Source organism: Balearica regulorum, chromosome 3 (genome assembly GCF_011004875.1).
Source record: "Balearica regulorum gibbericeps isolate bBalReg1 chromosome 3, bBalReg1.pri, whole genome shotgun sequence".
Lineage (NCBI taxonomy): Eukaryota > Metazoa > Chordata > Aves > Gruiformes > Gruidae > Balearica > Balearica regulorum.
The window spans coordinates 50,313,947-50,339,126 of record NC_046186.1 but is presented as its reverse complement, the minus strand read 5'-3'; the positions used below and the strand labels follow the sequence as shown (position 1 = coordinate 50,339,126).

The 25,180-nt window shown below is 39.5% G+C and overlaps 1 protein-coding gene across 1 annotated transcript in view; it reads left to right on the top strand.

The window, feature by feature from the left end:
* Window positions 1-25,180, top strand: part of SEC63 (SEC63 protein translocation regulator) — a 62,239-nt gene that overhangs the window by 11,845 nt on the left and 25,214 nt on the right. Inside the window, exons 2-8 of the mRNA XM_075747829.1 lie at window positions 7,344-7,443; window positions 8,291-8,405; window positions 13,206-13,318; window positions 15,888-15,949; window positions 19,489-19,547; window positions 21,394-21,444; window positions 23,978-24,086. Of these exons, the coding sequence (XP_075603944.1) occupies window positions 7,344-7,443; window positions 8,291-8,405; window positions 13,206-13,318; window positions 15,888-15,949; window positions 19,489-19,547; window positions 21,394-21,444; window positions 23,978-24,086 (609 nt within the window). The remainder of the gene's footprint in view (window positions 1-7,343; window positions 7,444-8,290; window positions 8,406-13,205; window positions 13,319-15,887; window positions 15,950-19,488; window positions 19,548-21,393; window positions 21,445-23,977; window positions 24,087-25,180) is intronic.

Here is a 25,180-nt window from a genome sequence, read left to right as displayed (position 1 = left end):
TCTGGTGATTAAAACTCTTCTATTTAACTCCAGGTGTACCTCTTTCCCTTCCCTCTCTTCCAGAGTTGCCCATCTCCAATAAATGGTAATCTTGTCTCTTTCCTCAGGAGGATGTGAAAAATGAAAAAGAATCTCTCTTCAGTTTTCTTTTGGAGCACTTGTTGGTACCTCTAGAACCTGAAACAAAAGGTTAGGTCTAGGTAGGGATCGTTTGTCGAGCATTCCTAAGGATAAAACGGATTCTCCTGTTTCTTCAGAAACAAACATATAAGACTTCTCAAGCACTTTCAATAGTAGAACAGTGAAGACCACTTCTGCTTCACTGTCAGAAAGGAGTAGGGCAGAAATTATTTCTGAAGTGACGGTTAGGTTAGGTTACCCTACACAAGTTACTAAAAATGAAACAAAACTCATGCAGTGCTGTTGTATTTTTATTGCGTTGTGGTGTTCACCCCAAAATGACGTGTATATCTTTTGATGTATTGGCATCAAGTTATTGGTGCCCTTGTCATTGCCCGCAGAAGTGGTTTGCTCTTTCTGTGGTACTGTGTTTAACATGTTTTGTGAAGTCGTGCCAGCATGTGTGTGTCAGATTCTTCTGGCAACAGATGTGCTTGTATTCCTGAGCTGCCTGGCAGTGCCTGTGTTGCCAGCGTCCTTTGTGTTCCTCATGTGCTGATAGAAGCACATCTGCTTCCCTAGTCATCACCATACTGCCCGGGTGGTGATTGGACTGTGGTAAAAGAATATGCAGTTGCTGCATTTTATAAAGGCCTTGGTTTTTGAAGACAATATTTGTATGAGAACCCAAGGACTTTGCATTCTGATGATGAGGGGCTAGGGAAAAGAACAGGAAGGCAGTGTAAGGTACGGGTATGGGCGAACGTCAAACCCAAACTTAAGTCAGGCATGGCTGAGTGGTGGGCCACAGGTTGTGTGTAATCGATGGCAACAGTGGATCCAGCCTGTGATCAGCTTCCTTCTGTGTTGGTGTGCCCTGTGTTCTTCGCCCATCATGTGATGGGTGAATGAAAAGATGTTGAGAGTGTGTCCATCAACATGCATGGAGCAAAACACCTCACCCCTAACCCCTCTGTGCCTCTCACGCTGCAGACTGTGACCCAAGGTGCCAGGACACCAGCTACAGGACTGTGGCTTACTACTATCAACACCCAGGCCAGCTCAAGGCTTCACACCCCAGACTGATGTCAATTTTGCCACCTTGATTGGGACCACTTAACAACATTTTTGTCCCCAGCTTCAGAGCAAAGAAGTCCAGATCAAGTCCCCTGAAGGCCACCTTCTACCTTGGCTTTGGCCCATGTGCTCCAGACCCTGGTTCTCACACCCCATCAGTCCACTGCCCCATGCAAATGTCCCAAAAACCAGCCCTGCGGGCAGAGGTCACTTTGGTCCAGCTGGACCTTCAGAGAGCCTGAAGGTCTCCCAATGGCCATGTCTCTCTGCACACATGAGAAAAGTTTTTAGTCCTGTGAGGGTGATCAAACACTAGAACAGTTTGCTCAGAGAGACTGTGGGTCTCTGTCCTTGAAGATACTCAAAGCCCTACAGCCAGAGCCCTGAGCAGCCTGCTTTGCTGTCCTTTCTCTGAGCAGCAGGGTTGAATCAGATGATCTCCAGAGATCTCTTCCAACCTCAAATGTTCAGCTCTTCTGGGACACCCAAGAACTGTGTGGTCTGAGTTACCCACCCAGAAAAAGCAGGTGCCTCTGGTTTACTCATCCTAAAATTGCTCTCTCCAAAGACCTGGATATTCAAGAGGAATATGTGAGTTCCGATAGAGGAGTCAATTGTTTACTTAAGCATTCTCTACTGATACCTGTCTTATCTCCTGGAATACAAAGGAAGAAAACCTGTAGTCACCAAATAAAAAATAAAGATCAAAGATGGTATTTTTTTTCTATCTTTCTCCTTTTTTAATAATTGCTTTGTGCTTGCCATTCAGATGTTGCATACCTCTTTGGATTCAACAAAGTTGACTATACCTTAAATTTACAGATCACTGATCTTTAGTCATTCTCTAGTTAGGGTATGTAGCCAAATGGACCTTTAAGGAAGCAAATGTCTAAAATACTTGTAAAAATACTTTTTTCATCCAAAGGTAGCGAGCAGATTAGTGTACAAATGAACTTTTTTTCCCATTTAGTTATTAATAGCCTAGCTGTGCCATGGTCTTGGTTTTATTTTTGTCAAGGAGCTTTAGACAATGTTGGATTAAAATACCTACTAGTATCACTGGAGGACCTGACTAGCTCTTTCTGAATAATTGGAAGAGATGGCACTCAGGTTTCCTTTTGTACCAGTAATTGTTTTATTTCTTAAGAACTTGAAGACAGTATTAAGGTGTAGATTTGGCTGGATATTCACATACATTTGTTAAGATACAATAGGCACTTGTGAGAACCCTCAGAAAGTAAGAGCGTTGTATTGATAAAAAATTGCTTGTGAATCTCAAGAACTTTGGATGCATCCATAACAATTTTGGAGGAAATGGAGGAAGCATGGGATACTTCCCTAGCTGATTTCCAGAAATTAACTGGCACCCTACGTCCTCTTCTGATAGGGGTGCTTTAGCAGTACCTTGATACATGGATTACTGTTAGGGAGGGTAATTCAAAAGCGCACGGATGCATTACGCCTTTGCTTTTCAAGGCTGTTTAATACCTATTTTAAAAACTGTAGGAGAGCTTCACTATTGTTAAGGGTTTTAGCCATCAAATGAGAAGTCATTTTGACTAGAGGAAAAGCATTCTTCACCCCCCCACTTGTCTCCCTGTAATCCCGTATCAAAGGATGGTGTCTGAAGTGCCCTTATGCTTTAATGGGGAGCCATGATCTGGAGCCAGAAGAAACAGAACTCTTATCTGTTTTTCAGGCCCTGAACCTCTTTCCCTGACAAAGCAAGGATTTCAGAGCTAAAATTCAAAGAAGGTACAATTCCTATTTCACTGCAAAGCTTTACTCTGAGCAGTGTGTAATGTATTTACTCCTCCGTGCTCGGGGTCTGCAGGGTATTGCGGGGACAGTTCTGTGGCGTGGCAAATCCACTTCTGTGAAAACAAGCTCCTTGGGAGAGGAAGGCAAATCGAAAAAGGACCCGATTTATCCACAACTTCCTCATTAGGAATACATTGATACTTTTGGTAAGCACAGTAATTATCTGGTATTCTGGCTCTTGCTAGCCTTTTTTTTTCCTTTTCTTTTTTCCCCATTTTTTTCCTAACAAGATGAATATTTTCTTTGTGCAGTCACATATGTTATCTGTAAATAAACAGGAAGCCTGTTTTTCCTGGATACAGCAGGAATATAGCTTTCTTACTCAGGGTGATGTTTTGCCAGTGGCTTTCTGCCTAAGCTGGGAGTGATGCTGACTACTCCTTTCTCCCAAGTATCTGCCTGTTTTGAATTCCACAAGTTAATACGTGTTAATGATGACACTTGACAGAGGAAGTGCCTCAGGATAGCTCTGAATAATTTGAATAGTTTGGACTTTAGCCTCAGCTTCGGAAGGATTTGATTCTCTCTTTATGTTCCAGACAGATGACTATAAACAATCATTCATCTTTTTAGTGCCCTGTTTGCTTTTGGGGTTATTAATCAAATGATACCATTGCCATCCCAATATTGCAAAGAAATTAATGTAATTAATTTGTGTGAAGAGGTTCCCCTTGTGCAGCATAGTTGTTCCAGGACATCATTGCTAGGGACTCTCTAACTGACTTAGGCGTGTGGTGTTTACCTATCCAAAGGGCTTAATTTTTGCTCATACCACTTGCCTCACTTTTTTTTTCTTTTTTTCTTGGTGTTATTGTCACACCGTTCACAAAATGTGACTCCTGCAGCTGTTATTGGAAGGCTGTTCCAAAACCTCCGTTCTCTGGTTATTATAAACCACCTTTAGTTTCTAGTCTCATTTCCCTCCCGCCCCGTGGTCTTTTTTTACTTGACCTTATGCCAACTCTTTAGTTTACCTTGCGCAACTATTTTTCTATTTTCTGCGGTGCCTTGCCCTGAGGGCCTTTTGGACGCTTTTTTTGGCACGGCAAGGTGAAGGGTATTGGCTGTTCTCGCAAGGAGGATGCAGGGGGGGAAAGGAGAGGGTCATCTGGCACTTGTGGGGATGGACAGTAGACAGGTTTCAGAACTGGGACATTGTGTCACAGGGCGGCACAGATTTTTAAAGACAAGGCACAGGAGCTTGTTAAAAGCATCCTAGCAAAACCACTAAAAGGAGTCATATCCTGTTAAGCTTAGTTTTACAGGATTGAGTAAACAAAGTTCTCTTAGTGACTTTCTGTTTCTCCAAGCGCGCTGGTAATCTGTTTGCACGTTACTTTCAGGTATTTCTGCAAGCAGCGTGGTCAGTTCAGGGAGTTAACCAAACAGCACCGCTTGGTTGTACTGCAGAAGTGTCTGTGGGGCTGTGGCACAGGTTGGATCAGGTAGCTGGTCTGGGTCAGTGTGGTTCAACTGCACAATTGGCTTCATCTTACTGCAGCACTGCACAAATGACTTTGTCGACAATATTTGAAATGAGTGATTTATGCTTAACATAAGCACGTGTGTCTTCTGTGAGGCTTGTGATGCCTGATTTGTTCAAGTATTGTTGGTGACTTTTTCATAAAAGCATCATGGTATGGCTCATAGTTGTCCAGTGACTGTTTAAACCTGCCCGAACCCTGCTGCTTTGGGGCCTCCAGGAAAGCTGGAGAGGGACTGTTTATTAGGGAGGGTAGTGATAGGACAAGGGGTAATGGGTTTAAGCTAAAAGAGGGTAGATTTAGATTAGGTGTTAGAAAAATTCTTTACTGTGAGGGCAGTGAGGCACTGGAACAGGTTGCCCAGAGAGGTTGTGGATGCCCCCTCCCTGGCAGTGTTCAAGGCCAGGTTGGATGGGGCTTTGGGCAATGTGGTCTAGTGGAGGGTGTCCCTGCCCATGGCAGGGGGGTTGGAACTAGATGATCTTTGAGGTCCCTTCCAACCCAAACCATTCTATGATTCTATGAATATTTTCCTCCCTGTTTCTGTAGCAGAGCTCTTTAGTCCTCATAACTTAATCATCTGTGTAATCTTTAATGCTATCAGCTTTTTTTGAAATGCCACTTCTATGTCCTGTTAATGTCTCTTAGTTTTGCATTAAAAAATGTAGTTTCATTTTAAGTAACAATTAGCTCACTTCTAGTTGTGATGGATCCAGTTCTGAACCAATAGAGATCTCCCATAATTTTTGTCTTAAAAAAAAAAAAAGTAAAGAGAAAATGCCAAAATAACTTGTATTCTACTAGTAGGGAGTCAGTGTTGCATTTTAACCCTGTTTTCATTTTCTTCTGAATTTTTCCTTTGCAGTGCTTTCTAAAGCCTTACACAAGTGAAACTAAGTGGGTAGTTCCTTAACAAAATATTAGTCGTATCGTTTTTATGTAGAAAGTTTCATGTTTAATACCTGCGTTAAGTATGTGAACAATCTTTGCAGATCAGGAGAACCGCAAAATACTTGTGTGGTTTATACATTACACAAAACGGAGAGACAAGTTTCGAAGCTTATTTTGAAGCCCTGCAAGAGTTGGATCAGATGCAAGGGATTGAATTATCTTCCCTTATTTCCATCTCTCCCTCTTTTGGGGTGATGGGACTACTAATCTAATCTTTTCAAGGAATCCCATCAAGCTATTTAATGTCATACTGAGTTTTGGGGAAGATATAATTTGTAGAATAAAGTAGTTCAGAATAAGATGATACAGTTGTTCTGGTACCGTGTCTCTTCAAGCTTTACTATTTGTCTGCTGTACTAGTTTGTGGGTGGCCAGGTAGTATCTGTGTTCCCACTCTCTATTTCTGCCAAATCAGTCAGAGTTTGAAATGGCATCTGATCTGCATTAAATCTGAACTTGTGGTTGATCTGATGCACAATATTGGCATTTATGGGCATGTTTCTCTGGCCTTGGATAGTTTGGTGACTGCAAATTGAAGTTCTAGATGTTTCATCTGAATTGCATGTTTCATTAGAAATTCAAATAGATCACTGTGCACTGTATCCCACCTCCCCATATCTTCAGAATAACTAAACAGAGGTTGTCACTGTTTTCCACAATCACCTTTTAGAAATTTGCCAAAGAAAAATGTTTCCATGTATCATAACTACTATTTTAATAAGATGATGCCTTCAACTAAAAGTGCAAAGTTGAGATTTAAGACTTTTTAGGATGGGATTGACATGTTCTTTGGATCAAAGCTGTTAATATAGTCCCTGCATTTAGATAATTCACAAACTTCTTTTAAATTGGCAAATTTAGGCACTTTGTTCACACGCAATATCTAAATGTATTAAGACAGGATGATTTTTTTTCCTCTTAATTCTTTCTCCTTTAATCTGATAAAGGGCCACGTGGTCTTGTTCTTTTGCAGGTAAGGTAATTACAGTGATCTCCTCACTTCAGAAGTGTTGCAGGTCAGACTGCATAGCCTATGGATGGATAAGTTACATAAAAGATAAACAGGATTGAACATATAATTTCAGCGCTTACAGAAATTCTGTACAAGCTATTTGCTTTGCATAGTATTTCTCTTAGCATAAGAGACGACTTTGGCCAAGACTAATTTGGTCTTGATTAACTCTGAAATACAACTAAAACTCTGTTGAAGAGAGCTTCCGTGCCTTGTGATGGTAGTGTTGACAGTATAAATATAATTTCCTTCAAGCCCCATCCTCTCCTGAAAGGACATGGAAGGAAATCTTGTTGGCTAGCTTGTTGTTAATACATATACTCTCTTGCCAAGGGCCCTTATTACTGAGCTACGTGTTTACAAATAGCTATTATCTTACTCTTCCTTCCTTTTCAACATGAAAAACCAAAACAAAGGCAACTTATAAATGCATCATATTTTGAATTGAGGAAGTAGCTGTTGCTCTGGCTGCTCTCTTTAGTGTTATACAAACACCATTTTGCATGTAGGTTAGGGTTTTAGTGTGTTTTTCCTGCACACAGTAGCTGATATACTGAAATGTGAGACTTGTTGGAGTATAAAATGGCAGAAGTAAAATTTACAGGTGCACGTTAGCCAGGCAAAGGGTGGGTTCACAAGTGAAGGTTGCTGTTTGGCATGCGGAAAATAGAATGGTTTCCTTTTAGGCAGCGGAGAATAATCTGACCAACTTCTTATGTTTATGGATGTGCAGTTTCACTTCAAAGGATAAAAACCATTCTTTCCTCCAATATTGCTGGACCTTTTGTTAGTCCTCCGACTGACCTTGTACTGCCTACTCCAGGATGAAGCTTTTTGTCAGCTTGATTGATCACAATCTTTCTCTTTGTTTTTTATAGAGCAAATTAGATTAAAGAGTATAAGAAATGTATATGGAAGATGCTTGTGGTATCGTTTGCGACTGTTAAAACCACAACAAAACATAATTCCTACAGTAAAGTAAGTACATTTCATTTGCATGACTTTCCATTGAAGCAATTCCTACACTTTTATTTTTATAAAAATACTTTTTTTGTAATCAAAGCCGCTGGAATTAGTTATATAATAATGGCTTTTGTGTCACAGAAGAGACATTTGCAATCTGCTAGTTGAATAATTAATAGTTAATCATTATCATCTAATAGGGCTTGAAATCAAGATGGATGCTGTTTGTCCTTTATCAAAGATCTGCTAAATGAAACCAGTGAACCTCAGCACTAATAAATAAGTAAACAATGCATTTTATTTGTTCCAAAAAATAATCCTCCCTCACTGGAATTAGTGGTGCTAGCAATGTCTTTTGATTTAAATATTTAATATGTAAACATATATATTCAAATATACCACAGTAATAATTTGTATGTTCGAAGTTGATGGTTTTATATCCTTCAGTTCTTTGTTTATTACTGCCACTCTCAAAATATTTTGCTCTCTGTTTCAGCTTTTTGGGTTTTTTTTAACATTGACTTTGTCTAGGATCAGGTTAAAGTCATCCTTTGAAAATAAGAAATACTATTGTATAACTGCTGAGGAAAGACAGTTATAGAATGGGAAGATTCTTTGTTGATAGTTGCTTGCCTTTGTTAAAAAAAGAAAAGTAATTAGAAGTCAGAGCAGCTGTCTCATCTGTGTCAAGGGTGGTGTTATAACTGAAATACTCATACCTGCTTTAAAATGGCTTTCATGTTTCTTGCTATTTTAATATTGTTTCTTGAAGACTGATATCAAATGACTTCTTATGTTATTTGTAGAATTATACTAGAGCTGTTGGATTTGTACATTTAAAAAAATTCTTTCTTCCAAACAGGAAAATAGTCCTCCTTGCTGGCTGGGCATTATTTTTGTTTCTTGCATACAAAGTTTCCAAAACAGACCGAGAGTATCAAGAATACAACCCTTATGAAGTTTTACATTTGGATCCTGTAAGTAATAGCATCTTTCTGCTAGTCTGTACTACTATAGCTGTATATTCTGTGTCTAGATGTCAAATTTAAGACTTTAAAAAAAAAAGTTAACTTTAGTGACTGTATCTAGTGGTTTTGTTCCTTTTTTGGCATCTGAAAGTTGCTGCTGCATGTTGTAAAGTCAGTAGTTAGAAATTCTTTGCCTATATCTGTACTAATTTATAACTTCTGTATCTAACTCCTTCAAAATTGTAATGATTTTCTTAATATAGTGAGGTAGGTTTTTTAATCTGTTTTGAATCTTACTCTGATGTTGTTTTCCTCACTTAGTACAGGAAAACAAATAAGTCATTCTGCTTTGTATGCCCTGTGAAAATCCTCTCAATAGCCATTTTTAGGGATGCTGCTGAATAAACTGTTGTGGTGGGTTGACCCTGCTGGTGGGCCGGGTGCCCACCAGAGCCACTCTATCGCTCCCCTCGTTCACTAGACAGGAGAGAAAAAGTATAACGAAAAGCTTGTGGGTTGAGATAAGGACAGGGAGAGATCACTCACTAATTATTGTCACGAGCAAAACAGACTGAACTTAGAGAGGGAATTCATCTAATTTATTACTAAGCAAAACAGAGTAGAGGAATGAGAAATAAAATCAACTCTTAAAACACCTCCCCCCACCCCTCCCATCTTCCCGGGCTCAACTTCACTCCCGGCTTCCACCTCCTCCCCCCCCCCAGCAGCACAGGGGGGCAGGGAATGGGGGTTACGGTCAGTTCCTCACACGGTGTTTCTGCCACTTCTTCATCCTTGGGGGAGGACTCCTCTCATTGTTCCTCTCTGCTCCAGCATGCAGTCCCTCTCACAGGAGACAGCCCTTCACGAACTTCTCCAACATGAGTCCTTCCCACAGGAGACAGTCCTTCAGGAGCAAACTGCTCCAGCGTGGGTCCCCCACGGGGTCACAAGTCCTGCCAGCAAACCTGCTCTGGCGTGGGCTCCTCTCTCCATGGATCCACAGGTCCTGCCGGGAGCTTGCTCCAGCGTGGGCTTCCCACGGGGTCACAACCTCCTTCAGGTGCCTCCACATGCTCCAGCATGGGGTCCTCCATGGGCTGCAGGTGAAATCTCTACACCCCCTCATCCTCCCTCCATGGGCTGCAGGGGGACAGCCTGCTTCACCATGGTCTTCACCAGGGGCTGCAGGGAGATCTCTGCTTCGGCACCTGGAGCACCTCCTGCCCCTCCTTCTTCACTGACCTTGGTGTCTGCAGATGTTCTTACATCTTCTCACTCCTCTCTCTGGCTGCAAAAGCTCTCTCTAACTGTTTTTTTTCCTTCTTAAATATGTTATCACAGAGGCACTGATTGGCTCGGCCTTGGCCAGTGGCGGGTCTGTCTTGGAGCCATCTGGCATTGGCTCTAACAGACACAGGGGAAGCTTCTAGCAGCTTCTCTCAGAAGCCACCCCTGTAGCCCCCCCTGCAGCTACCAAAACCTTGCAATGCAAACCCAACACAACTGTATAAACAAGAATATAGATTAATTTGATTTACAGATGTTGCACAGCAATATTTCTCTGGTAAATGAAAGGTTTCACTAAAGGGTGTTGGTGATGCACATTTTCATGTAGTAAAGGTTACCTTGAATCTCAGTTGCATCTGTGAACACAAACAATAAATTCTATATAGTGTAACCAGCCAGTTGGTTTATTAAACTAGGGGAAAAAAAAGATGTAGTGTTTATCTAGAAAACAGATGCAGTGCTTCATTTATATTGAAGGTCTGATTCAAAATGGGTATCAAAAGTTATATATCCTGAGGAGACAAATAGACCTTCTGGACATCTCTTAAACTCTTACTTAGTTTTGTCAAACTCTTTTCAATTCATGTTAACCACAATACCTCGAGCAAATTCTCTGCTTATGGTAATTATTTCCTGATACAAAGCTGTTCTTTTGAATAACAGTAGAGTCATTTTTTCAGTTCTGAAGTCTGAGGTATGTTTTACTCTCCAGTCTAAGGAAATGCACTGTGGATACAGCTCAGCACAGGAATATGGAAGAACTTTGAATGTACCTGCTTTGGTTTAACTTGATATATATTGTTAGTGTGGGAGAGCTTAATATGTGTACGAACACTAATTAATACATTTCTTGCCATTAATGATGTGGCTTGTCGGCATAAGGCTAGACATCACTGGTACTGCTTTTCTATGCTAAGAAAGCCATTGTAGCACAAAAGTAGACTCCTGCCTGTTTCTAGCTAGACAGGTAGAACAAGACCTGCCTGTCGTGTGTGGAGGCAAGTTATTTAAATTCAACCTCTGCTTGGTTCCTCTCTGAATGACTGATTGCTGACCTAAGTTCTCTCACTGATGCACAGGACGAAGATAAATTTTTACTATTGAATGGTATCTTTTTGAACCGTGCAGTTTAAGTGTTCACGTATCAAGGTTAACTTTGGTTATACAAATCGTGCTAGGGATTAGGCCATCAGAGGATTTTCTTTTGTCATCTTTGGCAAATTTCTGCAAGTAACAACCCTAAGGGGAAAAAAGTATGTATGCAGTGAATTGTAACTTAATATTTATTCAGTAAAAGTTGTACGCATGCTCAAGACACGTGCAACTTATTCAGGCAAAGAAACTGATACTGGAATGCTCCAAGAACGGATAGAGGGATGGAACGTATTGTCATAAGGACAAGTTGAGTTCAAGCCAGAGATGTTACAAGGGGGATGAAGAGATGGGTGTGAAGATAGAGCAGTTGAAGTAGGGTTCGAAATAGAGTCCAAGACTTCAGAGTGTGTTTGTTTTTTGTATTTTTGTGCTATCAGATGATGTCTATTAAATCCCCTTGAAAAACATTCTAGTTTGGACTACATGAAAGTTAACAGCTTTCTTCTGTTACCATTCAAGTGGAACCTTTAGAGTCATTGCCAGCCCTGCTGATGTTGAAGTGATACAGATGTTGAAGTGTTGTTAGATAATAGAAATGTTGCTTTTAAAAAAACCCCAAACCCCTAGACCTAAACAGAAAAGAAAAAGGGGGTGCAGACAAGCTCTTGAAAGGTTTGGTACACAATAATTCATTTGGGTTTTTTTACATTCACCCTGCGGCCAATATTTTTTTTTTTTAATCTTATGTTAGCATACCAGCTTATAACAAGGGGCTTTTTTCTCCAGATGAAAACCACAACATGGACACAGTCAGATAATGTACATGCACCTTATTTTGTATAAAATAGCAGCACTTTGAACATAGAATAGCTCTTTTTGGAGTGCATCACTTAAATTCACTAATACATAAGGCACTCAGTATTACTGATTTATTGAATAAGTATCCTTACTGCCATTTTACAAGTGGGATCCAAGGCAGAAAGATGAAGCTCAAAATTTATTATAATTTTGGATTCTTTAAGTAAGACAATTGGGGCCTTAGTTTTTTTTGTAACTAGGTAATATAGGGAAGCTCTGTGTTGTAAGCAGAGTGCTGATTGACACCAACTGTCCTAGGCTGCGAATCATTTGTCTAGGTCAGGCCTAACCTCTGTAGCCTAGCTTTTGAAAATGAGAAGTAAGCAGTTAATGATAGGTGCAAAGTTTGTCATCAACTTATCAGGGATCGTATGCAACCTCTGTGGCACAGAGAGAAAAAAAATCGGGATTTTTTTTTTTCTTATGGGCAGCATTCATATGAACCATGAAAACCCTTCTCTTCTTCTCCACCAACTTGATTTCCCTCCCTGCCCCCCCTCCACTTCCCAGCTTCTGCTACTCATCTGATTCTTCATCTAGTCTTGAAATGGCTGTTTTTAGTTGAAGTCTAACTTAAGCAGTAAATTCATCCTGTGCATTAAATGAGGCAGGCATGCTGTTGGAAAATGATAGACATATCATACAGAGATAAAGTAACAGCAACTGAAGCCTCAGGGTAGTTTAATTTCTGGTTTAAATTTATTGAAACAATACTGTAATTTAAATAACTTCTTGTGTGTTTATTATGCATTTAAGGTCAGCATGCTAGGACTCTCTACCACAAAATGTTGAAGAGTCCTACGGTAATGGTTCTGTGAAGCTTAGCAGATAGCTTACTAGAAAAACTTCGTCTGCACTTACTATAAAACTTTGCAGGTTTTCTTGAACAGTGAAGTTCACAACCCAACCCAAAAGTTAATGCACAGGGGGTTGCGTTGGTGGCATTTAACAACTTGCTGTAGTAGAATAAAAATCCATCTCTCTCTCAGGTATAGGTAATGTATTCCCTTTGTTCAAGAAGCTTGAAATAATTTATGGGTAGGATGATTCTAGTCAAAGACATTATTAAGCAGCAGGGCAATCCACTGTTCCTGGTGACTGACAGATTTATTTCTGCCAGCGAGCTGCAAGTGAACCATCATACCTGATCTATGAACTCTTTGCTTAAATAGAAGAATATTGCAAGTGAGAATTCTTCATATTCATGAATATATTTAGGAAAAGATAAGATTTGTCAAACAGATAAGGAAGCCTTATTTTTTCTGTGGATGGGTGAATAAGGTAATCCAGGAAAAAAACAATACTCAACCATCTGAATGTCTTTTTGTTCGACTGTAACTTCTAACTTATTTTAAAAATGTAATGGCTATAAAAATGTTATTAGAAAAATAATCATGTTTCCATGAATGGTACATGTAGTTTCATGATCATATCATATTAGAACATAATTCTTTAGTTCAATGAATGGTTCAGAGAAATATTGCATGATGTGCTTTAGAATATAGATGTGGAAGAATGGATTTGATTTAAGGAATTATTAATAAACTCAAAACTTTCCTTTTAAAGGGAGCAAGTATATCGGAAATTAAGAAACAATACCGTGCGCTATCGCTAAAATACCATCCAGATAAAGGAGGAGATGAAGTTATGTTCATGAGGATTGCTAAGGCCTATGCAGCGTAAGTTTCTTTTTTACCTACAGAAAATGGGAACTTGATATTATGGGGAGGGAAACCTCTAAGGTAATAGCAGGGATGACCTAAGCAGCCAGGGAAAATGTGTTTGGATATGTAACGAAGGTCAAAACATGTCTTGGTTCAGTACATACTTGTTCTGTACAAGTTAGGAAGGAAAACTTAATTGTTTAGCAACTGTCAGAATATTGTAAAGTGTTAGGTCTTTGTATTAAACTGCCATGTCAGCTAGGAAAAATGTTTCCAGTGCGATACATACTAAATCTCAAAGATGACAACAAAATGGGTGTTGTGGTTTTTAACCAACTCGCAGCAATTCTGAAGCATTGCTTAGAAAATAAATATGCTGTTCACTTCACCTACTGATAAAGCCAAAGAGTAAGAGACAATATTTTAACTCTGTTCCTGTGTAGTGACAAAGATGCTTCATTCTGGTTCTGACTCAGTTTTTCTCTCAGCTCCTCTGCGTCACTTTTCATTTGCACTTGCCTTGTAGTCCTGATTTTTCACTCAGTGACTGTTTCATATTACCTATGTAGTTTTTAAAAGCTGAATCCTCGAATCCTCCTTTCCTCTAGAGTATTTTTTGGCCTTACCTCTGCTTATAGCTTTTTTTTTAATCTGAGAGATGATGTGTAATATTAGAATTCAGTATAAAGGAAATCCCTCTTTGAATTTTTCCATAATCAAGATGCAGGCTTGGATTTTGTAATGCTATTCATACACGGAATGTTAATGCAGCTTTATATTCTTTACTACTCTAAATGATCATCTGTCAGAGTCCAATGCTCTCTGACCAGGCTCTGTTAGATATTCCGTGTGTGGAGCATGTAATGTTTAATATCTAATTTGCTTATCTGAAGACAGTTCATGTTACACATGATTTCTGATTTAGTGGAGTGATACATTTGCGTTGTAGTTTTAGTATATTTTGTGAGTTAGACTTAGCAAAATATAGCGATTTCAATACACAGTTCAATCACAATACCAACGTGATTCCTATTATCGGTCTCTCTAATGAGCTCACTGTCACGACACTGGGCATCCCCAGGTGCTGGGAAGGCATGTGTGGGTTGAAGCTAGCTCGAGCCTATTGTTCTCTTCAAAATTCTTTTGCTAGTGAGTGGTCTAGTTTTTATACTCCATGTCGGGCTGAGCCAGGTATGCATTCCCCCCATGCTAGTCTCGCAAACTCTTCATACTTTTCTAATGAACTCAAGCAGAAACGCTTACACTACCAGTTGGTCCACTCAGCTGTTGACAGGTGTTTATCTAAAACAAAGGCCGTGCTCCTATCGCCTTTGCACAGCTTCTTTGCAATAACTGTGGTGAGTCATTGTGGTCAGTCTGAGCTTCATGGCACATCGCCTTTGCCCATCCCCTCTGAGCTTTTTTCTATTCCAGGGGTTTATTGCTTCGGTCACGTCATCAGAGAACCTGTTGGTGATACCTGCTTTTAAGTCAGTTGTGTATGACCTTACTGACTGTTTGAGTGTCCTGTTTGGGGTGAGGTGCTCTCTTGAGCTCATATTTTCTGCTTAAACACATCTGCATCACTATGAAAGTCTCTTCAATAGGATATTCTGGTATTGCTTTCTGAACTCCTGAAACATCTCGCTTCTTTGCTTTGCAAGCTAGCACTCAAATGCTTGGTGATACAGATTGATACTTCAAACACTAGTACAAGGGCTGTGGCAGAGGCATATCTTGAAGTAAATGAAAGCCATGCTGTCTTGAAAGAATATAAAAGCTACCCATTCAGTGAGTCTGCTTGTTAACAGATGTGAGACTTAGAAATGATCAGGAGATGTCTGACTTGTTCCCTGGGTTTCTTCCGTGAGATACAAATCTTCCATATAGTGAATGGATGGTGTTCTGTTTCCTAAAGCAGTATTCTTCCTTCTAGTGTCAAGGATTCTGTTTGAGGTGGTATATTATTGCCAAGAAACTGTCATTCCAGAACAGGTATAGAAACTGTAAGATTTAGGAGGTAGTGTCTTAATTTATTTCTCTTCTTAAATATGAAACTAGGGAGTTCCAGGGAAAAAAACAACCACATACATGACATCAAAGGCTAAAAGTCTAGAATAAGAAAATTAAAAGCCTGTATGAACAGCTTCTGCTGTATCAACTCATCTTGCATATTCACCTTCCTTCCAAAAAAAAGATAATGTTTTCAAACTTCAATTCTTTCAAAATCTGCTGTACTGTAACCTGGCATTTAAAAGTGCTCATTGATGGGCACACAGTCACTCTCATGAAAGGGAAATGTGATTGTTCCATCTCCACTGTGAGGGTGCACCTTCTATGCCTGAGTTGGGTTTTTTTGTTTATTTGTTATCAGAGTGCTAAAAGAATTCACCTGTGTATCATGAAGGAATACAGCAGTATTGTTTCATATCAGATTTCATACAAACAATAGCAGAAGCTGTTTAGCTTGTCACACCATCTCTGAAGGGTAGTATAAATGCCATATTTTAAAGTTTCTGTGTGTTCATGATTTAGAGAAGTTTCTGTGCTTCTGTATTAATTTAATATCTCCTCTTCAAACTAGCTTAACTGATGAAGAATCACGAAAAAATTGGGAAGAATTTGGTAATCCAGATGGACCACAAGGTAACAGTTATGAATGATAGAAGTCCTGTAACTTCAGTGCATTGAGCTGTGTAATATCTGATAATGTGAGAAGCACTTGGATCTTAACATATCTGGAATATCTTTTTCCTATGATCAATTCCTTCCTTGTGAAACTGGCTCTGGGATGGCGGCAGGAGGGAAAGGCAGTAAAGAGTTTGCTTTTACGTTTCTCAAACTTCTTATTGCGGAAAAAAGAGAAGTATTTTTTTTTAATTGGTCAGCTTCAGTAAGGATCTGGAGAGACTGGCCAATAATAAAAGGAGGTATAAAAGAAAAATAGACTATTAGTCATGAGAAACGTGCTAATTTTAAACATTTCTTGGTATTTATAATTGGATGCTATAAATGTACGTTGAAAAACTAACAGCTAGCCATAATGCAGTAAACACACTTCAAAGGGATGTGCATGAGGATATGTATGTATTTAAATACTGTATGCGTATCTGCCTTTCATTTGCTGGAAGCAATGCTGTTTGCGTATAGCTCTATGTCACCTTCATCTTGAGGAATCCTGGTGATTATCCCTGTGCTGGTAGATTGTTCCTGAGCAGGTAGCTGGAAATTACCCTGATGGTGGTGTATTAAAGTTTTACAGTAGATGATCCAAACTAAAAAAAATAAAGACTGCAAGTTAATAATTCCCTCTGCATTTGCAGTTGCATGAGTCACTTAAACAGTGGTCACAAAGATGTTATACAAGTGGACTAGTTGTGAGGAAGAATATGTATATTTCTAGCTGCTTCTGATACTCATTACAAGCAAAAAGGAAACCTGCCATCTGTTAGGACAGGCCTCCATAGATAACTGCTTGTTGATGCCCTGCAGTTTGCTTGACTAAGTTATATTACATATCTACATGGAATGAGTTAAGACCAGCTTGGAAGTAATAAATAGAATTTGTAACTTCACAATTAAGTTATAAGATGACATGTGAGGGAACTCTGTGCTGAAAATTCTTCTGAATTATATTCATCCAACATGAGAAATTAATATTAAAGGGGAAAAAACGCCAGCCCCTGAACCAGTGTTTCAATGAAACATTCTTCCCTCTCCCTTCAAAAAAACCCAGCTGTGCCAACTAAATCATAGTCTGACAAAGGCATTTCTGAGGGACTAAGGTGGTGGTTCAGTTTCTTTAACTCTACTGTGTTTTATAGCATAGCAGATTTCTTTCAGCTCTTACCTTCTTTTGGTTTCCTAGCCAGGCAAATAGGAGGACTCTCTCCCTCTAGCTACAAAATACAAATAAGATCTTGCTTCAGAAATGCTGTCACAGTATCAGTAAAATGGCACTGTAAATTTTAGCTTAGTATATGCACAAATACCCTTCCTAGGATGCTAAACTGTTTTTTACATCCACAGGCTATTAATTTAGTGTAGCCAATGCATAGGATTTCAAGTTAGGCAGTATGTCAGTGTCCTTGACCAGACTTGCAGCTGTGACTTCAGAAAAAAAACTCAGCCAAAAGCTGAGGATTTAAAGGCACGAAGATCCTTGTGTGTAATTGACTCAGAGATCGCTTTCACAAACTTAAAGGGACTCTGGATTCCTGAAGGGTGAAGTGAAACGGTTCTTCGGTAGGGCAGCAGTTTGTACTATGAGTGTGAAACCTTCTCTCTTCTGAAATGCTAACTCAAACTACGGTGGAATTGGAGTTCTCTGCTTTGCTTCTAGATGTCATGTCGTCACTTCATCTGAAGGGTGGAAAGAAGCCTGAAATTTTCTCTCTCCCATCCTCTACTCTATAACCTTGTTCCACATTGAAGTGTGAGGAGCTAATTTAGTGAAATTCATCTTCTCTTCATTTAGGTGCTTGTAATGTAAAAATCTGTATCCAAGTTATGTACTCTTTTTTTTTTAGTGTTGTGTAGTCAAAGAATGGGGACAGTCCCTTATAGAGGTATATTCTGGGATGAGGTGAAGCACATCTGGTGCTAGACGATGAGGTACATCCCAACTTCTGTGCCCAGCACAAGGGAACAGCAGGCAGTATTCCTCGCTATCCGAGGGAAGCACCGTGGAGGTTAGAGGCAGGCAAACAAGATTTTCATGTCTTCGGCATGACTTGCTCATTTACTAAAAGTAAAATACTGAATGTGCAAAATCATCTGGAGAGTGTTTAAAAGGAGATGAGAGGACCTGGTGAGTAAAAAGATATGCTTTTAATAGTGTAAGGCAGTTTTAGTAGACTCTGTCCCTTTGGTATTTGCTAGTGCTTCAGCTCAGCGAGCATGGATGGGGGCAAGGAGACTCTCAGGCCGGAAGAGAAAGAGCTTTGTTCTGAAGTACTTCTGTTCCTGGAACAGTTTGAAGCTATAATCCTAAAGGTCAAAAATATTATGGGAAACTGGAATTGATACCACCAGTAAAAGCACATTACGTTTTTAGTAGATTCTTCTAAAAATCCATAACCATTAGTAGGTAGGGAAGTGTCTCCAGACTCTCCTCCAGCGTGGGGCATTTCCTGTAACTTAATGTGGTAAATTCACTGGGTGTTATTCTGTTGAACTCCTAAGCTTGAGGTGTGGTCAGGTTGGTCAGATGTTTAATTTGAGTCTCAGCAGACAGTAGTTTCCAATTTAACTACGTAGAAATCATGTTAAGCTTGTGCAGAACAACTGACTGTCTGAATTGATGGCTGTCATAATCTGTTGGAGACAGTATCAGAATAGTATCTAAGTACATAGTCTGTCCTTACTTAAGGCAGTATTCCTCATTGATACCTGCTAGTACTGAGGAAAGCATGCTTTTTTTTTTTAAGCAGGCCTTAGAAATTTGTAAAATCTTTTCTTTTTCTTTTTTTTTTCTTTTTTTGGTTTTCAAAACTTCTAGTGTTGGGATAGGTAGTGTTTGTGAAGTTCAATTTATTACCACTAAAGTGTCTGAAGACAAGCTATTTTATGCTATTGTGTATTCAGATCTGTGTACTGTCGATGTAACTGTTAGAGAATCATATTTTCTATTTTCTGCAGCCTAACTCCTTTTGAATCGACAAGTTTTCCTTTCTCTTTCTTACCAATCGCACAGAAATTTGAACTGGCAGAGGATTTTGTTTTTACAATGTACAGCTTAGAACACTTTCCTAAAGTTAAAACTAATAAAACTTTCTCCATAAAATTCATTTGCTCAAAGAGGTTTCTTGCAGTTCATGTATTTACTGATCTATATGTATTTAAACTGTAGAAAAGTCTGCAAGGCAAAGCTCAAATCTTTCCATCTGTGAAATCTTTTTCTTTTTGTATATTAATAAATCTTGCATATCTATTTCACTGCAATATGTTAAGTTAAAATCTTTGACTTTTTAGATGTTGCATTTAAAGTCTTGTTTTCTTATTGCATATTTGAGTGTATTTCTATTTGTTTTTTGATTTTGCTAAATTTGTTACAATTTTGCTTATCGAAGTGATAAACGTGAATATTTTTTGTGGGTTGGTGGTTTTGTTGGGGTTTTTGTTTGCTAGACTTAAAATATTAAGGAATTATTTTAATAGTGAATTTCTTTTCTTTCATCCTACAGCTACAAGCTTTGGGATAGCTTTGCCAGCTTGGATTGTGGATCAGAAAAATTCAATTTTGGTGAGTCAGCTTACATAGCTCAAGACTTTAAGATGAACATTCAAGTGTTCACCTTAAAATGTTTGTACTTAATACTGCACATTTTAGTCAAAACATGTAGTTAATAATACTTTGGTCCAAATGTACATCTGAAGCAAATTTCAGGAGTCAAAAGTGTTGGAGTAGCTTAAATCTAACCTTTAAGAGTAAAGTGTTAATATGCTTAGAAGGATCTCATGGCAATAATGATGAGGTTGTACTCTGGTCACCCCTGCTAGAAAGCGTGCATTTGCTGTTGCAAGGAAGCATGTATAGAACTGCTTGTTTGCTGGTGTGGTGGGTTGACCCTGGCTGGGGGCCAGGTACCCACCAGAGCTGCTCTATCACTCCCCTCTTTCATTAGACAGGGGAGAAAAGGTACAATGAAAAAAAAAAACTTACGGGTCGAGATAAGGACAGGGAGAGATCATTCTCTAATTATCATCATGAGCAAAACAGACCGAACTTAAGAGAGGGAATTCATCTTATTTATTACTAAGCAAAACAGAGTAGAGGAATGAGAAATAAAACCAAATCTTAAACCACCTCCCCCCACCCCTCCCATCTTCCCAGGCTCAACTTCACTCCCGGCTTCAACCTCCACCCCCCTCAGCGGCACAGGGGGACGGGGAATGGGGGTTACGGTCAGTTCCTCACGCGGTGTTTCTGCCACTTCTTCATCCTCAGGGGGAGGACTCCTTGTTCCCCCGCTCCAGCGTGGGGTCCCTCTCACGGGAGACAGTCCTTCACGAACTTCTCCAACGTGAGTCTCCTCCACGGGGTGCAGACCTTCAGGAGCAGACTGCTCCAGCGTGGGTCCCCCACGGGGTCACAAGTCCTGCCAGCAAACCTGCTCTGGCGTGGGCTCCTCTCTCCACGGGTCCACAGGTCCTGCCAGGAGCTTGCTCCAGCGCGGGCTTCCCACGGGGCCACAGCCTCCTTCAGGTGCCTCCACCTGCTCTGGCGTGGGGTCCTCCACGGGCTGCAGGTGGAATCGCTACACCCCCTCATCCTCCCTCCATGGGCTGCAGGGGGACAGCCTGCTTCACCATGGTTTTCACCAGGGGCTGCAGGGGGATCTCTGCTTCGGCACCTGGAGCACCTCCTGCCCCTCCTTCTTCACTGACCTTGGTGTCTGCAGATGTTCTTACATCTTCTCCCTCCTCTCTCTGGCTGCAAAAGCGCTCTCTAACTGTTTTTCTCTTTCTTAAATATGTTATCACAGAGGTGCTGATTGGCTTGGCCTTGGCCAGCGGCGGGTCCGTCTTGGAGCCGGCTGGCATTGGCTCTATCAGACACAGGGGAAGCTTCTAGCAGCTTCTCACAGAAGCCACCCCTGTAGCCCCTCCCGCTACCAAAACCTTGCCACGCAAAACCAACACAGCTGGATTTCTGTAGTTCCATTTGGCTTGCTAGTGATGCTGTAATCATGCAGTGTCTAAGTGTTCCTTCTGTTGCATGTGGTGCTTTAAGGTATTTGGCTTACCTGCTTGATTTCTTTTAATGCGGTAATCACCTCTGTCCATTGCATCACCGTTTAGCTGCCAGCTCTTTAATTGTTAAAGAAACCCACCTGAGACAATGCGTGGATGATTTAAAAGATTACTTACACTGAACTGATACTCCTTATTTAAACACTGCCCAACTGATTATATTACTTGTAAGTTCTTCTTCAGAAATAATGACAGATATTATGCAATAAGCTTGCATTAATTTGTAGTAGGCTTGTGGTAATACTACTTGACTGTATTTTAGAATAAAGATTAAACTAGAGTGGTATTAAGTAACTCAAGTGTCTAATGCGCTATGTTTCGTAATTTTTCTCTAGGTTTTGCTCGTATACGGATTAGCATTTATGGTTATTCTTCCGGTTGTTGTGGTAAGTATTATCTGATGAATATTCTACCCTCTGTAACCAAGCTGTAAACAAAGCAGTCTTAAACATAAGTAAAGTTCCTTGTTCTTGCCTTTCATGGAGAGAGTGAGCGAATTTTGTTTGTGGGGTTTTTTTTGGTGGGTGGTTTTTTTATTACGGAAAAAGCGTAGCTGCTGTAGAGTTTCCAAAAAAAATGCAGTGCCACGATAAGAAAGGGGGCCGTAGGGAAAATATTAGATATCACAAGAGTTAGAGACTGAGTTACATAATTTGTGTTTTACCTTCTGTCATTCATCACATGAAAATTAATATGATGTGATGAACTTGAGAATATATTTAGTAGTGTTACTGTAAAGCCAAGACTGAGATGTCTGTAGCTAGTGGTACTAGAATGATTACTGCATATGGAACAATGTTGTTGATTTGGTTTTTTCTGGCTGCCTTTGTTTTCATAACTTCAATTTTTATTGATCTTCTGTACACCATGAGATGTCTGCCCTTGAGATTTCTTTGTGTGAGAAATCAGTTGCTAGGTGAGTGGTATTTCAGGGCTTGGGCTTGCCCTACAGTATTGCTTTTGAACAATGTCGTTTATCCAGTGATTGTGCGTTTGGGGATGGCATGAAGAAAGACTCAGAAAATTGACACCCAGAAACTTTCATGCTCTTGGGAACAAGATTTTCATTTGAGAAAGTGTCCTTGGGTCTTGGCAACTGCTTGCATTTCTGTGTGCAGAGGCTCAGCCAGGCACTTATCCCTCCTCTGTGAGAGTCTTTCTGAATTATTGAAGATTTAATGTAGAAAATTAGATGTGGCAATTTCAACAAATTGTTGAGTAAGTCTAAAATCCGGGGTACAATGTCTACATATTTTTCCTGTCTTTCCTGTTAGGTTTCAGTTGGTGTCTATTGATGCTTTTTTGTGTACGTGTACTTTTAGTGATTCATACCAGGTTTATCATAGCACCAGTGAAAGTAAACATCCTTTCTGTTGTTATGAAGAAATGTCCTGAGCAGAGGAAAAAGTAATCTGCCTTTTCTTGCCCCTATACCAGATGTAGACTTCTGCATTCAGACTTGTCACTGTGAATTTCTTTTACAATCAGTGAAGAGGAATAGTCGTTTTCATGGAGCAAGTTATTTTATCATTTCATTCTAAAGTAGACACTCAAGATGATTCATGCCTTTAATGGCCCTGTTTCTCTTTTACGAATCAATAAAGAAGCCGAAGCTAACTACAGTGTAGTCATCCTGTATGTGAGATAGGCATCTAAAATAAAGTAAGGCTAGTTCCACCCTTTGAATCTAGATCAACAAAAAAGGAAAATACTGATACATGGTTCTTCCTAGACCTCCACTGACCTAAATAGTGTTCTGTACATGAGGCGCGAGAGACAAGCTATATCTGCAAAAGCAGTTAGGGCAACCTCTTTCATGTATATTTGGACTAGCTGTAGTTATATTTTTATTAGAGAAAACTTGATAGTTATGGGATTATAATCTCATTTTTTTCTGCAGAAAAACTTTAAGTTGTGTACTATTTTGTGTTAGGGTTCATCTGTTTGTGGAAGGATCAAACCTATTTATTAAAAAAAAGAAAAAAAAGTGTTTGTGGGGAGCCAGCCCTAGAGCATTTTCCAAATAGTTAAGTAAATTGCAGAGTTCTTGCTGTGGTATTACACTATTACTTATTAAATGCATAGTAGTAAGCATGAGTTACTACTTTACTGCTTGTTACTTTTCCCTTGGGATAAACTTCCCAATAGATTGAGATATATCTTGAATATTTTTTCTCATTCTGATGAGCTTTGCTTATGAGGAGGAGTTTAATGAACTGACTGCAGTTTATAACCCAGCACACCACTTTTCTTAAAACATATTATAGAGTGTCATCGCTGTACAGTGAGTCCTATAACTTGAAGTCACTAGTGTAATGCTGACGAGGGAATTATTGGAGTGTTTCTGAAGATTTGGAAAAGTTTTTCTGTCAACCTGAAGGTGTATGTCTTAATTCTGAAAATTTGCAGCAAGGGCACTGGAGCACATCCAAAAGCATTTTCTGATTAGGTGACTTAAATTAATTTTTGCAATGAAAGAAATCTCTTATTTTGTTCCTGGTTTGACCTTCGTCTGCCTAAGCTGAGTTTGACTTGAATGCTGTGTTGCAGTCAGGTGTTACCAAGTATATAGAAAGTGGTAAATAGAGTGTATTTACTGTTTATTGGGTTCAATAAAACACCACCAAAAATAAAACAAAGCAATGTGTATGTGTGTTGGGGGGAATTCTCTAGGCTAGAGATAATCTAAACATTTTTACGATTAGATTCTCCTAGATGAATATATTGGTGTGCTTTTAAAATTCGTGTTGGCAAAGATTTTTTTTGTTTCCTTCTCCTTTCTGAAATTCAGTTGACCTTGACATAAGTAAAATCATTGGGCTGAGTTACCAGGTTGTGAACAGATATGAAGTGATCCAGCATAGCTGTTTCCGTGCTTCATCATAGCTGACGTAATTTTGTTCTTGTTAAATATCTCAGGGTTCCTGGTGGTACCGATCAATACGATATAGTGGCGATCAGATTCTTATTCGGACAACTCAAATATATACATATTTTGTCTATAAAACACGGAACATGGACATGAAACGTAAGTAAAAGGCACCTTGAAAGGTTGATGTGTTCATCTGAAATGTTGATCTGCTGATGTTAAAATACTTCTGCTTCATAAGCCTTTGTTAGACTAAAATAATTTTTCTGGTTCTTTGAGAATTTTTTTACAAACTTCGTTTTGTTGCAGGTGAAGAGTACTCTGTAAGAAGACGTAGCTGTTTGGGAGAGGGAATTAGATCTATATCTACATCTGTCTATAAAAAAAGGATATTGTATGTTGGGAAAAACAGATGCTGACCTGCCTGTAGTCCTGAGTTGTTACGTGGCCATTAGGAGTGCAGCCTGTGTCTGTGTGTGTTCTTCTGTTGGTGTAACAAAATGGGCTTTGGGAATTTTCTAGGGGCTGTCATAATATTTTTTTTTTTTATACATATATTGCCAAAGAATGAAACAGCATTACTGGTGCTCTAGTCTTACTTGTTATGTTACAGCTAAATTTCTGTTAAAAATTTTGCTCCCTATTAGTTTCATGTTACTTTGTTACTCTTTTATAGTTTTTCATATACTTATTTTTCTTGTCTGCTCACTTTTAAATTAAAAAAACCCCAAAACATTTTCTGGGGAAATCTGTAGATGCATTATGTTGGACTTTGGAGCCCGGGGTGGGCCAGAAGAATTAGCATGGTACTAATCAGTTCTAGATTGGATTTTACTACATTGCACGCTCACAGCAATTGAAAAGCAGAATAAAACAATTAAAAAAATCCAAACCACCTCAAAAAGGGGTCATAAATATATTGTACTCCTTTGAATTGCGCTGTTGTTCAGCTTTAGATTTGCTGGAAGATTGCTGGGAGCATCCACTTTTGATACGTTCCTTTTCCTACTGAACAGAAATGCTTCACAGATAATCCAAGAGGTCTAGGACATCAGAGTACAGAGATAGGTTCACTTCCTAGTCATAGCACAAAGGGATTTGTGTGTGGGATTAATTTAGACCAATTTAAGCTCTCCACCTTGTTGTACCGTTAATCTTTTTTTTTCCCGCCTCCAAACTGCTATACGTGAAAGGAGGAATGGGAGAGTAGGTGAGACCTCTTCAGCAGTTATGGGAGATCACTGCAAACCCGT